Source organism: Sarcophilus harrisii, chromosome 2 (genome assembly GCF_902635505.1).
Source record: "Sarcophilus harrisii chromosome 2, mSarHar1.11, whole genome shotgun sequence".
Lineage (NCBI taxonomy): Eukaryota > Metazoa > Chordata > Mammalia > Dasyuromorphia > Dasyuridae > Sarcophilus > Sarcophilus harrisii.
Window position 1 is genome coordinate 265034109 of NC_045427.1, and position 25401 is coordinate 265059509.

At 33.1% G+C, this 25401-nt stretch overlaps 1 protein-coding gene across 10 annotated transcripts in view; it reads right to left on the reverse strand.

Annotated features, from left to right (window-relative positions):
- The window catches only part of TP53BP1 (tumor protein p53 binding protein 1), a 174488-nt gene that overhangs the window by 39475 nt on the left and 109612 nt on the right, over positions 1-25401 (reverse strand). For 9 of the 10 annotated variants that reach the window (XM_031952184.1, XM_031952180.1, XM_031952185.1 and 6 more), the window contains exons 13-16: positions 9509-9628; positions 8276-8479; positions 3777-3834; positions 2169-2261 (exon numbers count right to left, since the gene is read on the reverse strand). In XM_031952184.1, coding sequence (XP_031808044.1) covers positions 2169-2261; positions 3777-3834; positions 8276-8479; positions 9509-9628 — 475 coding nt within the window. The remainder of the gene's footprint in view (positions 1-2168; positions 2262-3776; positions 3835-8275; positions 8480-9508; positions 9629-25401) is intronic. The other variant, XM_031952183.1, reaches the window with a different exon arrangement.

The window sequence follows — 25401 nt, forward strand, 5'->3', positions numbered from 1 at the left end:
GATATGGGCAAACCATATCATATGATAGGGTTAGTGTCTTCAAATCTTCACAGAGGCATGATATCTATCATTTACACTGCCAACAGATTATAGATGGATGATACATATGAGTTGTGTGTCAGTGTGCTGTTTGCTATATATGAATTTTAAAGATATAGATATTATTGTTAAATCATTTATATGTGGAAATTTAAGGTTCTCAAAAAATGTTTTATATTTATACAAACTGAGTCATATCAAAATGAACGGGGCTTTTTTAACAACAATACAAATGTCCTATATATATGTATATATCCTCCTCACAAAGAATTTATATTCTAAAGAGGAGACAGTACAGGATGGCTCAAAAGTCTGAGTGTAGTTTCAAGTTATCAAGGATTAAAAATGGCAAAGACTTTGGGGACCCCCTATACATATAAGTATTCAAAGCATAAATATAAAATGAATAAATTCAAATATATTAAAATTAATTAAATACAAGGTTTGGTAAAGAGAAAAAAGTAGTAGTTTGGGAAATCAGGAAAAGTTTCATACAGAAAACAGTGCTTGAGCTGCATCTTAAAGAAGAGAAGAACTCTCTGAGGCAAAGGTGAGGAGACACTGCATTCCAGGTATGAAAAAGCCCATGTAAAGGCACAGAGATGAGAAATGAATGTCATGTGGATTGTAGAGCACAGGAAGAGGGAGTGTTATTCACTGAAGCTGGAAAATTAGATTGGCCAGGTTGTAAAAGATTTTAAAAACTGAACAAGAGTTCATATTTGCTACTAGAGGCAAGAGACTTGAAAAGGTAGGGGTATTACACAGTCTGAGCTGAGCTTAAAAAAAATTACTTTGGCATCAGCGGATAGTATATACTGCACCAGAGGGAGAAAGATATAAGTCACGAAAAAGGCTGTTGCAATACTTTAGGCAAGAGATAAGGAGGATTCTGTAATAAGATGGTAGCTGCATGAGGAAAAAGGAATCAGATTCAAGAGATGTTGTGGCAATAGAAATGGCAACATCTGAAAAACAGTTGGATATGTGAGATGAAAGAAGGTAAGAAAAGTTTAGAAAAATGCTGAACTAACAAATCTAGGAGACCAAAAAGATGGTAGTGCCTTCAAAAGAAACAGGGAAGTTTGGAAGGGGGGGGGGGGGGGGGGGGGGGGGATGGATTTGGAGAGAAAGCTAATAAGTTCCGTTTTGGACATATTAAATTTGAGATGTCAAGGAGACATCCAGTCTGAAATTCCCAGTGTATAACTGTTAACATGGGACTGAAACTCAAGAAAAGACTGGGGCTGGATATGTAGCTCTGACAGTCATTTATATAGAGATGGCAGTTAAATCCATGGGAGCTAATGTAAGTTATCATGAGAAAACGTCTAGAAGGAGAAGGTAAAAAAAAGGACCTAAGCAGAACCTTGAGGAACATCATAGTTAGGGAGCATAATATACTTGATAAGCCAGGAAAGAAGACTGAAGAGTAGTCAGACAGGTAGGAGAAAAACTAAGAGGGTCATGAAAAGGACATAGTATTCAGGAGCAGAGGGTGGTCAATATTGTCAAATGCAATAGAGGTCAAGGGTAAGGACTAAAAAGACTATCAGATTTGGCAATTATGGGGTGGTTGGTAACTTCAGAGCAATGAGTTTTATTTCAGTGATAAGGTCAAAAGTCAGATTACAAAGGATTAAAGAGTGAGAGGAGAGAAAAATCAAGTCAGCAAATATAGATAGCTTTTTCAAAAATTTCACTAAAAAAGGTAGGAAATAGGATGAAAGCTAGAGGGATTAGAACTAAGGAAAGCTTTTTTTTTTTTAAGGATGTGGGAGTAGGAGATTTGAGCATGTTTGAAAGTAGGAAGGAGAAAAAGAACCAATAAATAGAGAGAGGTTGAATATTTAATAGAGAGGGGAAGATTGAGGATGCCATCATCTGGAGAAGACAGAACAAAAGATGGGATCTAATGCTGATATAAAGGCCATGGGAAGGAGAAAGGACCACTTCTTTTGTTTTTCAAAGACTTTTAAAAATAAACACAATTCAGTCTGACTTGAATACACCATACTCAAGTGAAAAGCTAAATTGAAAACCACAAAGAAAAAAACAAAGAGTTTTTGGCAGCAAAATCAATTTATAATTTGATACAGGAGCAAAGATACTATGAAAATAATGCTTACCTGATAAGATCTGATGGGAGAACATGGCCTTTGGCCTCATCATCCTGTTGAACTTCACAAACTCGGCTAAACACAGACACTGTCTTCTGAGAACTAAGAATTAATGAAGTAAAGCATTAATTTTTTATATGTTTAGATAGAAGAAATACTTTTTAATCAAGCAACAAGCATTTATTAAGTGCCTACTATGTGTCAAATACTATGCTATATATTAGAAATATCTTTCAAGCACTGCAGGTAAATAATCCTTCCTTTAAATTCCTTCTAGGGAGGGAAGGAGGGAGAGAGGAAAGGAAGGAAGGGAGAGAGGGAAGGAAGGAAGGAAGGAGAAAGGGAGGGAAGAAGGGAGGGAAGGAAAACTAAAGTATTCCTGTGTTAAACCTATTTATAAAGAGTATTTCCCACAATCTATTTTTTTTTCTACAGACCAAGGTTTTTCTCAGTTTGGGTTTGTTTTTAAAACAAGACAAACATACTAATACCCTCATACCACTATCAATAACACATCAACAATCACTTCACTTCATTCCAATCTCTTTCTTTGTTAACCTCCCACTCTTGTTTTGCATGACCTCTCTCCTACACTCTCAGGTTTTTTCTTACTTTAGAAGTAAATTTAATTGCATATGTAGACCTACAATAAGCAACGTCAGGAATAAAATAATGCAAAAACTATATGGTAAAAATGTGTTCTCCACTAGTAAGATATTCATAAGAAGTAGTTAGCAGGTCAAAAGTAATATACAAATCTCACTAGAAACACTAAGTTCATTTTTAAAAAAGAGAAACTAAGTTCAGGGAGATGAAATCCTTTTTTCTAAAATATGTAGTAAACATGAGACAGGACTAGGATTATTTCAAAGCTCATAAGCCCTTTCAGCCATGCTTTAAGCAGTGCTACTGGAATTTAATGTTTTATTAGTATAATCAGTAGCAGATGAGAGACTTTTATACTCTCTCACTGCCACCAGGCGGCAAAGCTCAATTACACAAGCCTGAATCTAGAGATATAATCACCCTCAAGGCATTGTAGCAAGGAACAGTAATAACAACATAACTATAAGATACTACACCATCACCAAAACAATAATAATAGCAATCAGTTTGGGACATAAACTAGAATGACCTTATGTAATGGCTAACAATAATAAGAATAATAATTAGACATCACAAAATAGCAGTTAGTTTGAAACACTGACTAGAAATGATCTTATATAATGGCTAACAGTTAAAATCCCTGAGAGACAAAGTCCATAATGATCCTATATAAGACCTTCCAACTAGCTCCTGCCACATATTACAGCCTCACCAAGACTAAAAAGATACATCTTTTACATTATCCTTATACAGAATAAGGATCCTATATGATTAGTGGGGTAAATTTTTAAAAAATAATTAGTCAACATTTTAGTCAAGGATTAGCAAACAAAATATTGGTTTTAGGAGAGTATTCATGAAAAAAGCTGTGACTTGGTCAACCTTTCTTCCTATAAAATAACTTATTCTAGGTTTCATTTTAATTTTTTTCTACCATTTATATATCATCTTTTCCTTCATTATCAGTGGCTCTGTATGAGACTGCTCTGCATAGCAACAAGCTCTGGTTACCTGGCAACAGACTCAGCAACAGCAGTGGATCCATTTTTCTTTTCACCACTTACAGGCTCTGAACAAAAACATAGGCAAGGAGGGAAGGGAGAAAAAAAAAAAAATCCAGTTAGTGTCCTACCTAAAAAGCTTTTCTTTATTTTTCTACTCTTTCTTCCCTGACTCTGAAGCAGAAAGGAACAGAAATAGGGAAAAAGAATAGGAATAAGGAAAAAAAAATCATTAACCATGATTTAACAATACAAATATTCTCCATTCCTAACAACCAATATCCTCACTAAACCATTTCTGTGGACTAAGTGGGCATAGCCAAAAATATCACATGAAATTTCTTAGCAGTATCATCTAACAATAAAAGTTAATCTCCTGAATCACTGTTTTAAATTGTCACCTGCATCTCTAAATCAAGGGTTCTTAACCTGGGGTTTGCTATTTTTTAAAATTCACCTTTTTAAAGTTAAATATTTAAAAATTCAATTTGACTTTAAATATAACTGCCTTTCAGTATAATTGGTTTCCTTTGTAATTTATGTATTTTATTTTGTATATTTTAGAAAAATTGCATGATGTAATTAAAATCACTTAGCCAGTGTCTAGGATAGGGATTCCAGATACACAGGTCTTCCTAAATTCCTGACTCCAAATTCAAAGGTTTAGCTATTCCATTCCACTTCTCCATAAAGTAAGCCATAAGCCTGTTATGGCTATCTTGATACCATAAAAATCATCCAGACAGAAACTGAAGTTCCCAAGAATAAGAGATAAATCAAAACAATTTATAGTCAAATGAAAAAATGCCCTAAATGATTAGTGATTATAGAAATACAAATTAAAACAACCCTGAGATATCATTTTATATCTGATTAAAATAATTGAAGGGGAAAGCAACAAATGTTGGGGAGAATGCAGAAAAATTGGGACATTAATTCATTGTTGGTGGAATTATGTAGAGTTATTAAATTGCCTATATCATTTTTCCAACAATACCATTACTAAGTCTATTTCCAAAGATGATTAGGGAAAAAAGAAAAGAACTCTTATGTTCTAAAATATCTTTTAGATATTTAGATATTAGCTCCTTCTGTGGTAGCAAACAATTGGAAATTGTAGGGCTGCCCATCAATTGGAGAATGGCTAAGCAAGTTGTATGACAGAATACCTACTGCGCCATAGGAAATGATGAGCTCAATGATCTTAGAAAAACATGTATAGACTTATATGAAATAATTAAAAGCAAAATGAGCAGAACCAAGAATATATTGTAAACAGTAACAATATTGTTTTAAGAGCAACTTTGAGTGAATGTTATTTTTGACTACTATAAACAGCCAAATTAACTTAAAAGGTCACATAAAGGCATTATCTGCACCCACAGAAAGAACTAATAAATAGAAATATTCCATTTATATACATATTTATATCTTAATGATAGCCATTTCTAGAGGAGAAGAGGAAGGTGAAAGGAAGAAAAAAAAAGGGAAAAATTTACATGATAACTTTATTACATATTTAAAGGGAACAGCACATTGTACATAACAAGTTTTTATACTATGTTACAGAAATGCATGTTTTATTCCATAAATGAAAAATAAAAAAAAATTAAAAACAAGAGTGAACTAAATTCTGAAGGGTAATAGCAAAGATTACTTAACAATTACTAGTTATACTTTTTCCATTGTTTATATACAAAATATAGACGTTCATGGAATCTCACTTAACCACTGCTGCAAAAACTATGATCTTTGACAGTAAAAAACAAAAGGCAAAAAGGCTCCCTTATCTTTCCCTAACCCTTTGTAATTTCAGTGGCCTTCCCTCAAATAATTATTTCATTTATCCTGTGTATATAGAATGCTTTGCATATATTTATTTGCATGTTGTCTTCCCTATTAGATTATAAATTCCTTAAGGGCAAATTGTCTTAAGCCTCTTTTTTTATCCCTAGAGTTTAGCACAGAACCTGGACCATATCAGGCATTTAACAAATATTTACTCGACTGAATTGAATTGAATGATGTAAAGGTCATAGAGGACCTTTATAGGCCTCTATAACCTCTACAAGTCAACATGAAGGGACCATAGAAGTTATCTTAGTCTCACTCTTTTATTTTACAATTAGATTAGTAGCTAAGAGAGCCAAGGTTCAAGCCTAAGTCCTCTAACTCCAAATCTGCTCTTCTAATGCATCATTTTTGCCCATGAGTTTCAGCTGTGCACTTAAGACTTCAATGAACTAGTGAGAATGCCAAGGCACTGGCTCCTTGGCTCAATTAGTTGGAGTGAATGACCAAGAAACTTTTCTTTGGTCTCAAATTTTTTGCCTTTCACTTCTCTAAACTTCCCTGATGAATAGATACTGTATCAAGGTATGTGCCTACAAGGGCACAAAATGATGGAAATAGCATTAGAATTTAGAAGAAATCAAACACAGTACAATGTGCAATAAACAATGTGCTGTTTTAACTGACAGCAGATTGCTTGCTGTCTTGGGGAAGGAGGAGTAAGAGAAGGAGAAAAATTTAAAACACAAGGTTTTACAAAGGTGAGTGTTGAAAACTATTTTTGCATATATTTTGGAAAACTAAAAAATTATAAAAAATAAAAATTAAATTTTAAAAAATAAACAATGTGTAATCTATTTGGTAAAGGACTGAATATTTCACAACTGTTAGAAAAAATGGAAAGCAATGAGAGAAATGAAAGATTTTATACCATATTCCACAATATGCTTAAATGGATGAACATAAAAGATTATATTAAATAAATCAGAAAAGCAAATGAACTTTCATAACTAGAGGGAAGGGGGAAGTTCTTGGCCAAAGAGGGATAAAAATGATTACAAAAAGTAAACTGGATAATTTTTTTTATATAAAATTGTAAAGATTTTGCACAAACAAAAGCAATGCAAGTACCATTAGAGCAAAAAGCTAATCAGGAAAAAAAAAATCTCTATAACAATTCAAACTACATAAATTGGTACAAACCCAGAACAAGAATAGCACTTCCCAATATGATCAAATGTTATGATTAAGCAGCTTGTAAATAAAAAAATCCAGGCCACCAACAATCATATGAAGGGCTATAGGAGGACAAACACATTAAATGCACTGTGACTGGACTTAGGAAGTTGCAAGCCAATCTGGAAAACAATTTGAAAGTATACCCAAACTTGGCTTTTTTCAACAATGAAGTGATTCAAGACAATTCCAAAAGCCTTGTGATGGAAAGAGCCACCTGCATCCAGCAAGAGAACTATGGAAACTGCATGTGAATCAAAGCATAGTATTTTCACCTTTTTTATTATTGTTGTCTTGATTGCTTTTTTCTCATGTTTTTCCTTCTTCTGATCTGATTTTTCTTGCAAAGCATGACAAATGTGGATATGTTTAGAAGAACTGCACATGTTTAAACTATGTTGAACTGCTTGCTGTCTACAGGTGGGGTGAACATATGGTTTTGCTGAAATGAATGTTGAAAACTATCTTTGCATGTATTTTGAGAAATAAAAAACTATTATTTTAAAACAAAACAAGGAGAAAACCAGTGGAGGGAGGGAGGGAAAAAGGGGGGAGAGAGAGAGAGAAAGTATGAAAATGAAACCAGAGAAGGAAGGAAGGAAGGAGAGAAGGAAGGAGGGAAGGAAGGAGGAAAGGGAGGGTGGGAGAAAAGGGAGGAAGGGAGGGAGTGAAGAAGGGAAGGAGGGAGGGAGGAAAGGGAGAGAGGGAGAAAAGGAGAGAAGGAGGGAAGGAAGGAAGGAAGGAAGGAAGGAAGGAAGGAAGGAAGGAAGGAAGGAAGGAAGGAAGGAAGAAAGGAAGGAAGGAAGGAAGGAAGATTCCATGCTAATTTTATGATGCTTTCCCAAATCACCCCTCATGGGCATTATGGCTCTATTTTATTCACTTTCTTTTATGTCAGATTCACTAACAAACAACTAGGGAATTATTTTACTGAGCAATCAAGAATATTTAGTACTTCTTCCATATTATTTAATTATCTAGATGTCACTCTCCCCCAAATCAAAAGAAAGTATGAAAATGAAACCAGGACAAACAGCAATCCCAATGCCTCAAAGATCAGAAAATTGATCCCAACACAAAAATTAACTCTCTAAAACTCATTTATACTGGTCAATTGTTCTATTGTTTACACTGCTTAGGAAAAAAGGAGAGCTTGTATCTCCTTCCCTTCACTGCAAATGTGGAGAATAGTGGGGTGGATATGATATATGTGTATTATTAGAGATGATCAATGTGCTGGTTAGTTTTGCTGAACTTTTAAAATTTCTTTTTAAATTTTTGTTTATAAGGCATAAGGGAAAGGAGAGGGATAAGAAGGCATATGATATAAAAATAAAATCATTAATAAAACTGATATAAAATTTAAAAAGAAAGAGGGAACAGTAAGAATAGTCAAGATATATTATTCAGTTGTTCTACTGATACAAATAAAGGGTCAGAAGTTTATTAGCTTACCCAGATAGGCATAAAAAATTAACTTACTTTCCAAACTAAATTGCAAGGACTCTTCACTCGCCTCAGTCTCAGGGCTGACCAGTTTCATTCTCAGACATAATTTTTCATCCACTTCTGGGACAACTCTGGAATCTCCTTTTTCACTTTCAACAGTAACATCGTTGGAACCCATAGAACTTTCAGCCATGACATCACTGGTTGCTAAGGGGCTCTCTGAATAACTGTCCACAACTGAAAGAAAGAAAGGAGGAGGAAGAAGGAAAAAAACCCACTAAAACACAAACATTAAATACAGCACCTCAGGGTCATTAGTTTCCCTCTACAATTCCATATGTTTGCAAGATCCACGTAGTTGTACCTAGAATAGATCCTGTCAAAAATATCCACAACTACACGCTATAAATGACACCTGGTCTTAAGAGGAGCAACAGGATTCAGATCCACTTCCACATCTGGATTTAGGATGCTGCATGAGCCCTCATCCAACCCACATCTGCCAGCATCAGGCATAGGTAGCAGGAAACTCCAGACGGCATGACAGTTACCTCCCAGCACTGACTAGAGAAAACAAATAGATTAATGTAGAACACTACTGAACTGGTGAAGAGGAGGGAGCTACCTAAATATTCCTGCTTGTCAAGCAGAAGTATAATTTGTACAAGGTGTTGCACAAGAAGACATCGTCTATTATGTCCCTGCCTAAAACTCAGGTTATCTCTTTTTAGGCCATATGATAAATTCCCTTCCTTTCATTTCTTATGCTTTTTCTAACTCTCCTTTTTCTCTAGTGTTCCTCACAAAGTAGTTACGTATTCAATCAAAAAATAAATGAAAAAATATTTATAAAGCACTTACTATGTGCCCGATCCTCTGCTAAACTCTAGAAATTCAAAGACCAAAACAAATCTTCTGTTTAGTTTTTTTTTTATATCCGACTCCCCTCTAAACCCTGATTATGTTCTGTGAAAAAGCAAGCACAATCATCTTCTACTATACAAATATATATTGTCTAAAAAGCCCTCCCCCCCAAATTACCAAAACTTAAGAAACTGGAAATTGCACCAGATCCCCAATAGGATTAGAAGAAAAGTATGAAGAACCTCAATCAGTCATAATCTTCTTGAAGCCAAAAAAAAAAAAAAAAAAAAAAAAAAAAGATACCAAGTTCCAATTCCTTATATGGTCATAATGATATCATTTTTATAAAGGTTGACACTTTAGAATTTCTTGCCCAAAGAGTGTCATTTTTATATTACTCACCAATAGGAGTACTGTGTCTCCTTGGACTTAATTTAAGATGCCCAATCAAAGGTGGGGTTGTGTTGGTCAACGGTGGGATAACATCATCTTCCTTAGGCAAAGTAAAATGAAATGGTGTTTCTGGGGGGGGAAAAAACCCACAAAATAAGCAACAAAAGAACTTTAAAGGAGAGCTATTAAGAGTCATTCTTTTCTTTTGTTCATTTCTCCAAGCCATCATGTTTCCTGTGTAATTTTCATTTCCTCACCAGATTTGTCTTTTTTACTTTCCACAAAATCATAGATGCAATGACAGCCTAGGCAATTTAATCCAATCCCACTGTTAAAAGATTTTCTTTATAACCTGCCTATCAAATATTCACTTCTATGACATTTTCAGTTTGTGGTTTATTTCTTGTTAACTAAAAAAACTCCATTTTCAAAGCAAATCTTCAATTTTATAAAGATACACTAAAAAGTCTCCCTTTTTTTTCAAAATATTTCTCACCTTTTAAAAATCATAGGCTTTGGTTTTAGAAATACCCAGCAGTGTGTCCTACATAAAGAAGGAGATTAATATTAAAAGAAAAAATTAAGCTGGTTTTTTCATGAACTATTTAAATCTCAAAATTCCACCCAAAAAAATCATGGCAAAGAGAAGACAGACCTGTTATCATCATGAGATTCCTGAACATAATTAACAACTATGAGAGCAACAAAATATAAAATATTTTACAATTTGCATAAAAGTAGCATGATTATCACAAAATGAAACTAAAAAGATCATTTAATAAAATTTCCTGCCTGAAACACTAACACAGACCTCTACAATATTCTTGACAGTCTGCATTCACTGTTCTTATAGAACTATGCAATTCCTTTTTATTTGTCTGTAGTCATACAGCCTTGTTTCCATTTTTTGTATATGTAATTCTATGTTCATTAAGTTCCTTATAAATCATACTGGTGTCTTAGATATCTCCTCTTCTTCAGTATTATTCTCACATATCATTAAAGTTTTTTTTTTCCTCTAAGGCAATTAGGGTTAAGTGACTTGCCCAGAGTAACATAGCTAGGAAGTGTTAAGTGTCTGAGACCAGATTTGAACTCAGATCCTCCTGACTTCAGGGCTGGTGCTCTATCCACTAAAATTTCATTTTAAAAACTCTATTTAGCTTAATGACTAATAATGAGATCATACTTATATTTGTGCCACACTTCTTGCAATCTAATTCTTCTAAAATCTATATTACATATAATATTACAGCTAGTGTTCTCTCCTTAGCTAACATGAATGCTAAGATGTTACATATTCTTTTGACTAATATTTCCAACATTTCTATTCCATCTACCAATTCTTCCTGGTTCATCTAAGTCAAAATCTGAGTAAAACTTGTTTACTCAGTCAAAAACTGAGTAAAAAAAAAAATTCCTCCATTATGAAAAGCATAATCATTAGTAAAACCAAGAAAGCTTAAGTCAAATGCCACCTCCTCTGTGACACTGATTCAATAAACAGTGTTAACTGACTGCCCAGGTAACTGAGCAATACCCTATACCTAAGTCTAAGTGTTAACTATGAGAGTGTGTTTAGTTACTAGTAAGAAGATCTCAATTTCAATATTATTATTTTTTTTATAGATACTTCTTTTTTTAAAATAATTATAAATTTTTATTGACAGAACCCATGCCTGGGTAATTTTTTACAACATTATACCTGCACTCACTTCTGTTCTGACTTTTCTCTTTCCTCCCTCCATCCCCTCCCCCAGATGGCAAGCAGTCCTATATGTTAAATATGTCACAGTATATCCTAGATACAATATATGTGTGCAGAACCAAACAGTTCTCTTGTTGTACAGGAAGAATTGGATTCAGAAGGTTAAAATAACCCGGGAAGAAAAACGAAAATACAATCAATTTACATTCATTTCCCAGTGTTCTTTCTTTGAGTGCAGCTGCTTCTTGTCCATCACTGATCATCCATTTCATTATCAATACTCTGCTCAATATTCTAATCTGAGGTCACAAACATCAATCCAGACACTCTTTTGCCTCTGTGTGTGTGCACACACACGCATGCTTAAAGATAAAAGAAAGGTCTCATATACAACCTAGAAATCCTGTGTGTGTGTGTGTGTGTGTGTGTGTGTGTGTGTGCGTAAAGATAAAAAAAAGGTCCACATACAGCAAAATATTCATAGCAGTACTTTTTGAGGTAGCAAAGAAATGAAAACAACATAGATTCCATGAAAACAACATAGATTCCCTCTAATTGGAGAATAGCTAAAAAAAAAAAAAAAAAAAAAAAAAAAAAAAAAAAAAAAAAGATTATGATACACAAATGTAATGGAATATTACATAAGTAATAGAGAAACATGAAATGATTTTACATGAATTGAAAGAAATGAAAAAAACAGGACCTGGAAAACATACATTATATTTAAGATAATACAAAAGAAAAGAACTTACCAAAAAAATAAAAAAGGACTATATAATTATAACTGAAAAGCTTAACCTTAGAGAATAAGTAAAAAAAAATTAAGTTCCCCCTCTTCTTTGTAGAGGTAGGAAACTACAGAAATATTGCATGTAACCTTGAATATGATTTATTGGTCGGTTATGAGCCACTTTTTTTCCTTTGCTCATAATAAGGGGTGATTTGCTAGGTAGGGAAGGTAAAGAGGCATATATTCAGAAATGAAGGCATACTGAAAACGTCTAGAAGTGCCAACATTTACCAAACTACCAGAGAATTAGTTTACACAGCTAGAAAAAAAATATAAAACTCACCTGGTATGAATCTCATGAGAAATCATGAAAAAAAAAAAAGTTAAACAACAAATGCTTAATAGTACCATATCTCAAACTAAACTACAAAGAAATAATAATCTAAATTATTGGTACTAGGCTAAAAAAAAAGAGAAACCTTGATCAGTAGAATATATATACGTATATACATACATATATATACATATATATATATATATATATATATATATATATATATATCAGTGGAACATATATAACAAAGAAGCAAACAGTGGCACACAGTGTTTGATAAATTCCAAAAAGCCAGATATAGAGATAAAGACTTAGTATTTTAAAAAACTGTTGTGAAAAATAGAAACTAAGGGAGTATCCTCCAACTGGGAAGTGGCTAAACAAACTATGGTCTATGAATGTAATAGAAAATTACTGTACCATAAGAAATGGTGAAACAGGTAGTTTCAGAGAAATCTTGTATGAACTACTGCAAAACTGAGATGGAACAGAAGAAGGAACAGATAGGGAAAAGATGGTAGTTCAGTTGTAAATATACTGAATATAAGACTCTAATTCAGATGAAGAAATAAAAATGGAACACTGGAACTTTAGGGAGAGGTCAGAGATTTGGGCATCTTTTGTTCATTTGTAAACATAACAAATATAGGTATAACAATGGATGAAATTTCAGAGAAAGAAAGAAGAATGGAAATTGACTTTTGAGAAATTCTCTTATAGGGCAAGAGGATGGGGCAGGAAATAAATAGTTTTTTAAAAAAAAGATCAGAGCAAAAGCAAAAAACAAGTACGATGGAAACAATAGGAAAAGAAAATATCAATATGGAGTGGGTAAATAAATCAATCAAAATGCTACAGAAAGGTAAAGAATAAAGACTGAAAAGGGGAATCTAAGGAAAGACATTTCAATAGAATTGTGGGAGTAGAAGACTGTAGCAGAAGCCTCTTCTTGATATTTAGTTGTGAAAGGAAGAGAGACCAGATGACAGTAAAAGGAAGTAGTAAAATAAGAAATTTAACAGGATGCGAGGCTAATTAAGGGAAGAAATGAAGACAAAAAAGAAAAAGTAGTGATGAACAATGGAACCGAAGAGATGGGAAACAATGGATCAAGGCCACAAATGTAGGATTTACAATTAGTTAACATTAAAGAAGAATAAATACCTTTTCCCCTGAGGATGGAGAAAGAAAGAAAACATGAATAAAGACAGAGAAGTGTAAAGAAGTAGAGTTAAGGAAGTTCATATCAGATCATGAGATGATAAATTATAAATCACTTAAGTTGATAAGGAACTCAGAAGTCATCTAGTCCAAATCCCCTCGTTTTACAGATGAATTATTTGCCAAGGGCATGCAACAAATCATCTGATTACAAATTCAATAATTTTTTCCACTGTATTATGTTGCTAGTCAAACAGATTTTAAGTTTTTATTATGTGCCAAACATTCTAAATTCTTTGAATTATTAAAAAAAAAAAAAAGGCAAAAACATCCTCCCTGTCCTCAAGGAGCTCATATTCTAACTAGATGATATGGGAAATAATATGAAAATAACTATGTACATATAAGACATATACAAAATAGAAAGTAAACTCAGAGGGAAGAGACTAATACCTATAAGGTAAGAAAAAGTCTCCTAATGGTAAGATTTAAGCTGAACCATGAAGGAAGCCAGAAGCTAAAAGGCAATGATAAGAGAGGAAAACACTTCAGGTATAGAGATAGCCAGTACCAAATCTCAGGATGTGGAGACAGATTGTTACATACAAAGAATAAATAGCAAGTAGGTAGGTCAGCAGAAAGATGAGAATAAAATGTAAAACAAAGACTGGAAAGGTAAGAAAATATCATACTGTAAAATCTTTTAAACATCAGAGAATTTTGTATTTGAACCTAGAGATAATATGGAGTCACTCTCACTGAGATAGAACAAGGAAAAACATCATTACACCAGTACCTTAGGAAAGTCATTGACAGCTGAGTGGAGGATAAATTGAAACAGAGAAAAGTCTTCAAGGAGGAAACAAACTGGAAACCTATTTCAATAGTCCAGACAAGAAATGTGAAGGTCTGTATGTACTCTGTGAGTTAACGAAGAAGATGTACTTGAAAGGTTTATTTTAAAGGTAGCAACAACAAGCTTTGGCAACACAGTAGATACATAAAAGAAGTACAAGTGAGGAAATGAGAATAACATTGAAGATACCATCCATGTCTGAGTGACTAGGAGAAAAGTGTAGCCCTCCAGAGTAAAAGGGAAATTGAGAAGAGATATGGCTTAGGGGCACTGGTGGGAGAGGGGAATAATTTTCTGAATTTTTTTTTAAAAGATGAGATTATTTCTTTGTTTTTTAATTTTCAATACTATTTTGTTTTTCCAAATATATATAAAGATAGTTTTTAATATTCATATCTGTAAGACTTTGTGTTCTAAATTTTTTTCCCTCCCTCCTTCACTTCTTCCCTCCCCTCTGCCCAAGGCAGCAAGCCATCATCATAATTCTTTTAAACATACTTTTGTTTTGTCATGTTGTGCAAGAAAAAAAAAATCAGAACAAAAGGGGAAAAAAAACCATGAGAAAGAAAAAACAAATAAGCAAAAAAGGATAAAAAATACTATGCTTCAATCCATATTTACTCTCCATAATTCTCTCTCTAGATGTGAATGGCATTTTCCATCCCAAGTCTTTTGAAATTGCCTTGAATCACCACATTGTTGAGAAAAGCCAAATCCATCACAGTTGATCATCACATAATCTTGTTGTTATTGTGTATAATGTTCATCAGTTCATATACGTCTTCCCAAAATTTTCTAAAATCAGCCCGCTCATTATTTCTTATAGATCCATCATATTCCACTGCGTTCATATAATTCATATAATTTATTCAACCATTCTTCAACTGAGCATCCACTCAATTTCTAGTAGTAATAAAACCATTTTTGCACATGTGGATCCTTTTTCTTTTTTTTATGATCTCTTTGGGATACAAAAAGAGTAATGATACTGCCAGATCAAACTATATGCACAATTTTATAGCCCTTTGAGGGCTTCCAAATTCCTCTCCAGAATGGCTGAATCATTTCACAACTCTATCAATAATGCATTAATGTTCCAGTTTTCTCACATCCCTTACAACATTTATCATTATCTTTTCAAATCATCTTAATCAATCTAAGAAGTTCGAAGTAGTACCAGATGAAGTTATTTCTTGAGAGAAGAGAAAGGTTGGAATTGAAAGCTTAAAGAGAAATGATATGCTTGTAAAGAGTCACTGCAATGAAAATTATAATCAATATCAGATGAGTAAAGAACAGTCATAAAGCAGTAACCGTCCAATAAAGATTGGATAGCATAAATTTGTAATGAATGCAGTGAATATGGTTTTATGATTTCTTTTAGAAGGATTCACTTACTAGAGAACAAGCTGAAAATGGAAGATGTAAAAAGAGTTAAGTGTTAATAGGGAAGAAAAAATGTAAGATCAAAGGAACTATCAATTCACGGTGAAAGAAGACTTTTTGAAATGATTGACAATTGATCAAGTCAACATAAGGAAAAAAGTTAGTCCAGGAAAATATCGATGAACTGGGAGAATAAGGAAGAACTGAGGGATAAGAGATCAAAATATTTTACATTTTGACATGACATTGTCTCTGAGACAACAAGAAATATTAAAACAAAATCAAAAGACTGAAGAAAAGAAGGAAACATAAAATTATCTCATGGAAAAAAAATTGACCTGAAAAACAGAACAAAACAATCACTGGACAGATTACAAAACATGCTATTCATAAAGGAATCAATGCAAAATGAGACAATTTTTTCCTGATATAATGTGGAAATCTGTTTTGATTAATTATATGTGTTTGAACAAGTTTTTCCTTTAGATCTCAAAAAGGGGGAGGAGTTGGTGTAGGAAGGTAAGGAGATATATTTCTACTTATTGAAATAAATACCCAGACTTATCCCAAAGAGATCATAAAAGGGGAAAAAGAACCCACACATGCAAAAAAATGTTTGCAGCAGTCCTTTTTGTAGTGGCAAGGAACTAGAAACTGAATGGATGCCCATCAGTTGGATAATGGTTGTGAATAAGTTATGGTATATGGAGGTAATGGAATATGATGGTTCTATAAGAAATGAGCAGGCTGATTTCAGGAAAGCTTGGAAAGACTTACATAAACTGATGCTAAGTAAGTAGAACCAAGAGAACATTATACACAATAACAATAAGATTATGAGATGATCAAATATAATGGACTTGGATCTTTTCAACAACGAGGTGATTCAAGGCAATTACCATAGACCTGGGATGGAAAATCCCATCCGCATCCAGAGAGAGAACAATGGAGACTGAATGTGGATCAAAAAGCACAGAATTTTCACTTTTGTTGTTGTTGTTTGCTTGCTTTTTTCCTTTCTCATGTTTTTTCCCCTTTTGATCTGATTTTTTTTTTTGCTCAGCATGATGAATATGGAAATATGCTTATTAGAAGAATTGTATATATTTAACCTAAAAAAGAGAAAGATAAGATATGTGCATAATTTTTTAAAAGAATTGGCTACCTGAAAACTACCAAATCATTTCCAATGGAGCAGTAATGAACTGAACCAGCTACGCCCAGAGAAAGAACTCTGGGAGATGACTAAAAACCATTACATTGAATTCCCAATCTCTACATTTTTGCCCACCTGCATTTTTGATTTCCTTCACAAGCTAATTGTACAATATTTCAGAGTCTGATTCTTTTTGTACAGCAAAATAACAGTTTGGTCATGTATTAAAAAAAAAAAGAATTGACTACCTGAAAACTATGGCTAAAAAAATTATCAGGAAATATTTCAAGAAATGTTTAAAGAAAACTGTCCAAATCTCTTAGAACCATAGGGCAAAGCAGAAGTAAAAAAGAATGTACCCATAACCTCCTGAAGAAAACCCCAAAATGAAAAGTATCAAGAACATTGTAGCCAAAATCCGGAGCTTTCACATCAAAGAAAAAATAGCAGGCAGAAGGAAAGATTTTGAATCACTACTCAAAAGAAATTGAAAGCTTAGAATATTGCTTATAAACAAGAATAACTTGAGTATAATCCTATAAGGGGGAAAACGGATTTTTAATGAAAGAGAATTTCCAAGCAATCCTGATAAAAAGACCAAACATTCCTTTGAAATTCAAACATAAGAGTTAAGAGAAATATAAAAAGGTAAATATGAACAACTAATTATAAGGGACAAAAGGAGGATAAATTGCTTACATTCTAATCTGAACAGATAAAACAAGTATCCCCTTTGAACTCTATCATCATTGAAGTCATAGAAGAATTCCAATTAAACATTATTTCCATTATAGCTTAATGATTTTAAAAAAATGGAAAAGAGAGGGAGAGAGGAATATAGTAGGGGAGGAAAGGAAGATGATGATTAAGGAAAATCATTACACATAATCAGGATGCACAAGTAGAAAGCTATAAAAATAAAGAGGAAAAGGTGAGGGGAGTTGACAGTTGAATCTCACTCTCATCTGAATTGGTCAAAGGAGGAAACAAAATACACACACACACCCACAGCTGGGTATAGAAATACACATCACTCAATAGGGAAATAGAAGGGAAGAATGGAAAGGGAGGAGTAATTAATTAGAGGGAAAATACATATTGACAGGAATTATTCCTAAGAAAAAGGAGAGGGAAAGGGAAAGGAACAAACATTTATTAAGTACCTACTACAACCAAGAACTACAGTAAATGCTCATCAAATATGTTATTTAATAAGCAAACTCTAGCAACATACAAAAATATCTTGGGTTTTTTTGTGACAGCAAATTATTTTTTTCATATACAGCTTTCATTTTCAAAATACATGCATAGTTTTCAACATTTACCCTTACAAAAACTTCTGTTCCAAATTTTTTTCCTCCCTTCCTTCCCCCATCCCCTCCCCTAGATGGTAAGTAATCCTATTTGTTAAACATGTACAATTCCTCTATACACATTTCACCAATTATCATGCTGCACAAGAAAAATCAAATCAAAAAAGGAAAAAAAAGAGAAATAAGATGAAAACAAACAACAACAACAACAAAAGTGAAAATACAATATAATACAATATTGTGATCTACACTCAGTCCCTACAGTCTTGTCTCTGGATACAGATGGCTCTCTCCATCACAAGACCATTGGAACTGGCTTAAATTACCTCTCTGTTGAAAAGAGACATCTATCAAAATTGATCATCATATAATTTTGTTGTTGCTGCATACAATGTTCTCTTGGTTCTACTCATTTCACTAAGCATAAATCAGTTCATGTAAGTCTCTTCAAGTCTCTCTGACATCCTGCTAACCGTTTCTTACAGAACAATAACATTCTATAACATTCATAACTTATTCAGCCATTCTCCAACTGATAAGCATCCAATCAGTTCCTTGCCACTATAAAAAGGACTGCTACAGACATTTTTGCACATGTGGTTCCTTTACCCTTTTTATGATCTCTTTGGGATATAAGCCCAGAACACTGCTGGATCAAAGGATGTGCACAATTTAATAGCCCTTTCTTTGAGCATAGTTCCATATTGTTCTCCAGAATAGTTGGATCAGTTCACAACTCCACAATGATATATTACGTGTCCCAGTTTCCCCACATCCTCTCCAACATCATCATCTTTTCTTGTTATGTTAGCTAATTTGAGAATGTGTAGTGGTACTTCAGAGTTGTTTTAATTTACATTTCTCTGATCAATAGTGATTTAGAGTATTTTTTTCATATAACTTGAAATGGTTTTAACTTCATCTGAACATTGTCTGTTCATATCCTTTGACCATTGGACATTCAATAATAAACTGACGGATTTTCAAGATTTTGATGCAAAAAAGCCAGAACTTAATAAAAAAAATTTGAGTGGATAAAGTACCAGCCCTGAAATTAGGAGGACCTGAGTTCAAATCTGGTCTCAGACACTTAACACTTCCTAGCTGTGTGACCTTGGGAAAGTCCCTTAACCCCAATTGCCTCAGCAAAAAACATTTTTTAAATTGACATACAGATCCAAGAGAAACATGAGGTAAACATCAAAGACCAATAACAAGGGATTCAATAAGAACAAGTTTTTATACATGTAAATGTAAACGATATACTTAAGATTGTCATTAATAACTGGGTAGCTTGAAAGACTGGCAAAGAGACGAGTATGATGTCATGATTCTAAAAAACAATACTATGGAGGAAAAGGTAAAGAGCAACTATCTCATACAAATGAGCTAAGAAAGGAAGAAATAACAGAGGTATTAAGTGAAGGGCTGGTAGTGCTGGAATTCTACTCTCACAATATCTAGGTTAAATAGAGAACAACATATACATTCAGAAGGGTTTAAAACTCTTCTAAATTTAAAAAGAAATAAGAGGATAAGGGGAACAGAATAAGGGCATAAGTATAGAAAGATGCATAGATTGAAGTTTAGGAGAGTTTGGGAAGAAAAAAAGAGAGGGATCCTTAGAGGAGTGGGTAGAACAAGGAAAAGAAAACCAGGGTAGATGATGAGAAAGAGAGTCTTTAAAAGAGTGTGGAAAATAGCCATTCTGGAGAGCAATTTGGAACTATAAAACTGTGCATACTCTTTGATCCAGCAGTATCTCTACTGGGTTCATATCTCAAAGAAATCACATAAAAGGGAAAAGAAAAAGGACCTACAGGCACAAACATATTTGCAGCAGCCCTTTTTGCAGTGGCAAGGATAGAAACTGAGTGGGTGATCATCAATTGGAGAACGGCTGAATAAATTGTGGTGTATGAATGTTATGGAATATTACTGTTCAATAAAAAATGATCACCAGGATGATTTCAGAAAGGCCTGGAAAAACCTACAGGAATTGATACTGAGTGAGTAAGCAGAACCAAGAGATCATTGTACACAGGAACAACAAGATTATATGATGATCAAGTGTGATGGACTTGGCTCTTTTCAACAATGAGGTAATTCAGGCCAGTTCCAAAGGTCTTGTGATGCAGACAGTCATCTGTATCAAGAAAAAGGACTATGCGGACTGAATATGGATCACAACATAGTATTTTCACCTTTTTTGTTGTTTGGTTGTTGTTTTTCCCCCCTCCTTTCTGATCTGATTTTTTTTCTGTGCAGCACGATAAATGTGGAAATATGTTTAGAACTGCACATGTTTAACCTATATTGGGGATTACTTGCTGTCTAGGGGAAAGGAAAAGTGAGGAGAGAGGGAGAAAAATTTGGAAAACAAGGCTTTTGCAAAGGCGAATGTTGAAAACTATCTTTGCATGTATTCTTAATGAGGTCTAGATTAGGGGTACCTAAATGAAATTAGGGTTTAGTTGAGGTCTAGTGGCAGGTTCAGGATACAGGGAGTCAAATAGAACCCCCACTGCAACCTCCTTGGATTTGGCGCAAGGATACAGCAGTAAATGAGCTCTAGTAGCGGCATGAGTCCCCAATAAAAGCATTTATCAGCCCAAAAAGCTAGATTGATAAAAGAGGTTTATTATGGGGTTTGGAAGCAAGGTTAAAGCATAGTTAAGGAAACAGGCAAAGGTAGAAATAAGGAGGGCACCGGACAGAGGCTCCAGTGGACAGAAAGTCCTGACATAGCTAGCATGTTTGGGACCTCTGCAAAGAAGGTGTCCTAGTGTGTCCCTCTTATATGGGAGATTTAGCTAGAGGGGCTTTTGGGTGTAGCCCCGAGTTGGCTCAGATCCAGCTGGGGGCTGGGACAGGCCCAGATCTTCTAATGGAATACAAAGGGACCAGGATTTGTGAGTTAAAGGGTAATTACATGTAATTACATTAACTTGGGGGGGGGGGGGGGGGGAGAGCTGGAAATCACAAAGAAAGGAATCTTTCCCACATTATTCTGAAAAATTTAAAGCTATTAAAAAAAAAAAAGTGTGGGATAGGGAGGCAAGGGTTAGAAATAAACTATAAGAGGATAGGGTAAAAAGAGTCTGAGAAGGACAATAGTGAATAAAAACAGTTTGGAGTGGAAATACACAAATAGTAATTATAACTTTGAATATGAATGGAATGAATTTATTTACCCATAAAACAGAATTGGGTAACAAAGTAGGTTAAAAGGCAGATTCCTATATCATACTACTTAGAAAAAATACATTTGAAAATGGCACATACCCACAATGTTAAAATAATACGCTCGGGTAGCATGTAAATGCAAAAAAGATGAGGGGTAGCAAAAATATCAGATAAAATCTAAACTAAAATAGATTTAATTAAAAAAGATAAATATGGAAAAATTATGATAAATAATTGATAATGATAATTGATATGATAAATATACCATACATAAAATACCATAGATAATGAAGCAATATCAACACTAAAATTATTATATGCACCAAATACCATGGTATCTAAATTTTTAAAAAGTTAAATGAATTGCAGAAAGAAATAGATAGTAGTACAATCATAGTGAGGAACTTTAATCTTGTCCTCTCAGAACTAGTCAAATCTAACCAAAAGATAAAGAAGGAAATGAATATAATTTTAGATAAGCCACATATGAAAACTATCTGGAGAGAACTGAATCCAAATAAAAAGTAATACACTTTTCTATAAAGATTGGCTATATAAAGATACTATTTATCACTGATAAAATTTACAGCTAAAAAAAATTAGAAATACTAAATGCTTTCTTAATAGACAACAATGAAATAAGTTATAATTTTAAGGGATCATGGAAACATAGGGGAAAACAACTAAGTAGAGACTAAATAATTTAATCTTAAAGAATGTATGGGTTCAAGAACAAAAGAATAGAAACAAATAGCAATTTCATTAAAGAAAATGACAATAATGAAACAACATATCAACGCCTACAAGATACAGCAAAAGCAGTAATTGGAGGAAAACGAATTATCTTTAACTGCTTATACTAATGAAAAAAGATAATCAGCAGAACAATAAACTAGGTATATAATTTTAAAAACTAGAAAAAGAACAAATTAAAAACCCACAATTAGACACTACATTGGAAATTCAAAGAAATAAAGGTGAAATTAATAAAAATGAATATAAAAAATTGAATTAATAAATAAAAGTGGGCATTCATATTACCAAAAGAATAGATAAACCACTGGTTAATATGACTTTAAAAGAAAGAAGAAAATCAGATTGCTAATACGGAAATTTAAAAGAGTAAATATATCACTAAAAATGAAATCAAAGAAATTATAAGGAAATGTTTTGTCCAACTAACATGCCAATCAATTTAACAACTTTAGCAAAATTTACAAAAATACAGACTACCAGATTAGCAGAAGAGGAAATTAGCAAAATTTACAAAAATTCCAACTACCAAATTAGCAGAAGAGGAAATAGAATAGTTAAATTGACTTTAGAAAAAGGAATTTTACAGAATATAAATGAGCTTCCTAAGAAAAAAGCACCAGAACCAGGAGGATTTACAAGTCAATTTTATTAAACATTTAATGACCACATAATCCCAAAATTAAATTACTTGGGATAGTATGCAAAGAATCCAGACCAAATGCTTTTTTATAAAATAATATGGTACTGATATCTAGACTACGGAAAGTAAAAACAGAAAAGGAAAATTATAGACCAATTTCATTAATAAATAACGGATGCAAAAATCTTAAATAAAATACTAGCTAAAAGAGTACAACAATAAAGTACAATTTTTCATTATAGCCCAGTGGGATTCATACTGGTCATTCAGGGATTGTTTTAATAGAAGAAAAACTATTAACATAATTGATTATATCAATAAAAATAACAAAAATCATATATAATATCAATAGATGCAGAAAAAGCATTTGATAAAGTACAAAACTTATTTCTACTAAAAACACTTGAAAGTACAGGCATAAATGGGCTTTTCCTTAAATTGAAAAAAAGTATTTATCTATAATGATGAATAAGCACTATCTATAATGGGGAAAATCTAGAAGATTTGCCAATAAAATCAAGTGTGAAATAAGCATGTCCACTGTCATCAATATTATTCAATATTGTAGTGGAAATCCTAGCAATGGCAATAAGAGGGGGAAAAAGAAATATAAGAAATCTGAATATAGAATAAGGTAATAAACTATCTCTTTTTGCAGATGATATTATTATATACTTGGAAAATTCTAAAGGCTCAACTAAAAAGTTAATTGAAATAATTAAAAATTTCAGCAAAGTAGCAAGAATATAAAATAAGCCCACATAAATCATCAGCATTCCATTAGCATCTGCTAACAAGAGGCTCCCGTAAGAAGAGATAATAGAGATATTCCCTTCAAAATAACTTTAGACAGCATAAAATACCTGGGAAAACAGCTACCACAAACAACCTAAATCTATATAAGCAAAACAATAAAAAAACTTTGTACACAAATAAAATCAGATTTAAATAAAAGGGGAAATATTAGTTATTCATGGGTAAGCAGGGCCAATATAATAAAAATGACAATTTTACCAAAATTAACCCATGTATTTTAATACTATCCCAATTAAGTTACCAAAAAATTATTTTTTGGAGCTAGAAAAATAACAAAATTCACTTGAAAGAGGGTCAAGAATATCAAGGGAACTAATGAGAAAAAAAAAAGTAAAGGAAGGAGATTTAGCTATACCAGATCTCAAACTATATTATAAAGCAGTAAATATCAAAGCTGTCATACTGGCTAAGAAACAGAAAACTAGATCAGTTAAAGTGTAGATATACAAACAACAGCAGCAAATGAATAGTTACTTGAGTGTTTGGCAAGTGTAAAGTGTAAAAAAATTGTTGGAAAAGTTGGAAAGTATTCCAGCAGAAATTGGGTATAGATCAATATCTTACACCATTTACCAAGATAAGGTCAACATGGATACATGACCTAGAAATAAAAGGAGATATAAGAAAATATGAAGAACATGGAACATTATCAACTATACTAGGATGAATAAATGTTTTGAAGTGTGTGGTAAATAGTTTAATTGGTTAGATGTAGTACTAGGTCTAGCTCAAAATGGTCAGGGTTAGCTGAAATCTTTTAGGTGTAAACTCTATTAGATTTATGGATAGATGAGCAATTTATGAACAAACATGATATATTATGAATGTGATATGGATAGTTTTGATTACATTAAATAAAACAAATTTAGTCAAGAGCAAAAGGAAAGCAGAAAAGTGGGGACAGAGGAAATTTATAAACAGTTCCTCAGATGAAGGTTTCAAATTTAAAATATATTAAGAACTTTTTCAAATCTATAAAAATGTGATAAATTGATAAATGGTCAAAAGATATGAATAGGCAAGTTTCTTATGAAGAAACTAAAAAAATTTATAATCACAGACAAAATGGTGTAAATCATTTTTTAAATTAAAACGTTTTATTTACAAAACATACACATGGGTAATTTTTTAACATTGACCCTTGCAAAATCTTTTGTTCCAAATGTTCTCCTCCTTCCCCCCACCACTCTCCTAGATAGCAGGTAGTCCAATACATGTTAAATATATGTTAAATCCAATATATGTATACATATTTATATAGTTATCTTGCTGCACAAGAAAAATTAATTAAGAAGAAAAACAAAAACAGAAAGAAAACAAAATGCAAGCAAACAACAACAGAGTGAGAATGCTATGCTGTGATCCACACTCAAATTCCCATAGTTCTCTCTCTGGGTATAGATGGCTCTCTTCATCACGGAACTGGAACTGGTTTGAATCATCTCATTGTTGAAGAGAGCCATATCCATCAGAATTGATCCTTGTATAGTCTTGTTGCCATGAATAATGATCTCCTGGTTCTGCTTATTTCACTTAGCATTAGTTCATTTAAGTTTCTCCAGGCCTCTCTGAAATCATCCTGCTGGTTGTTTCTTACAGAACAATAATATTCCATAACATTCATATACCATAATTTATTCAGCAATTCTCCAATTGATGGTCATCCACTCAGTTTCCAGTTTCTTGCCACTACAAAGAGGGCTGCCACAAACATTTTTGCACATATGGGTCCCTTTCCCTCCTTTAAGATCTCTTTGGGATAAAAGCCCAGTAGAAACACTGCTGGGTCAAAGGGTAGGCATAGTTTGATGACTTTTTGAGCACAGTTCCAAACTGTTCTCAAGAATGGTTGGATCCGTT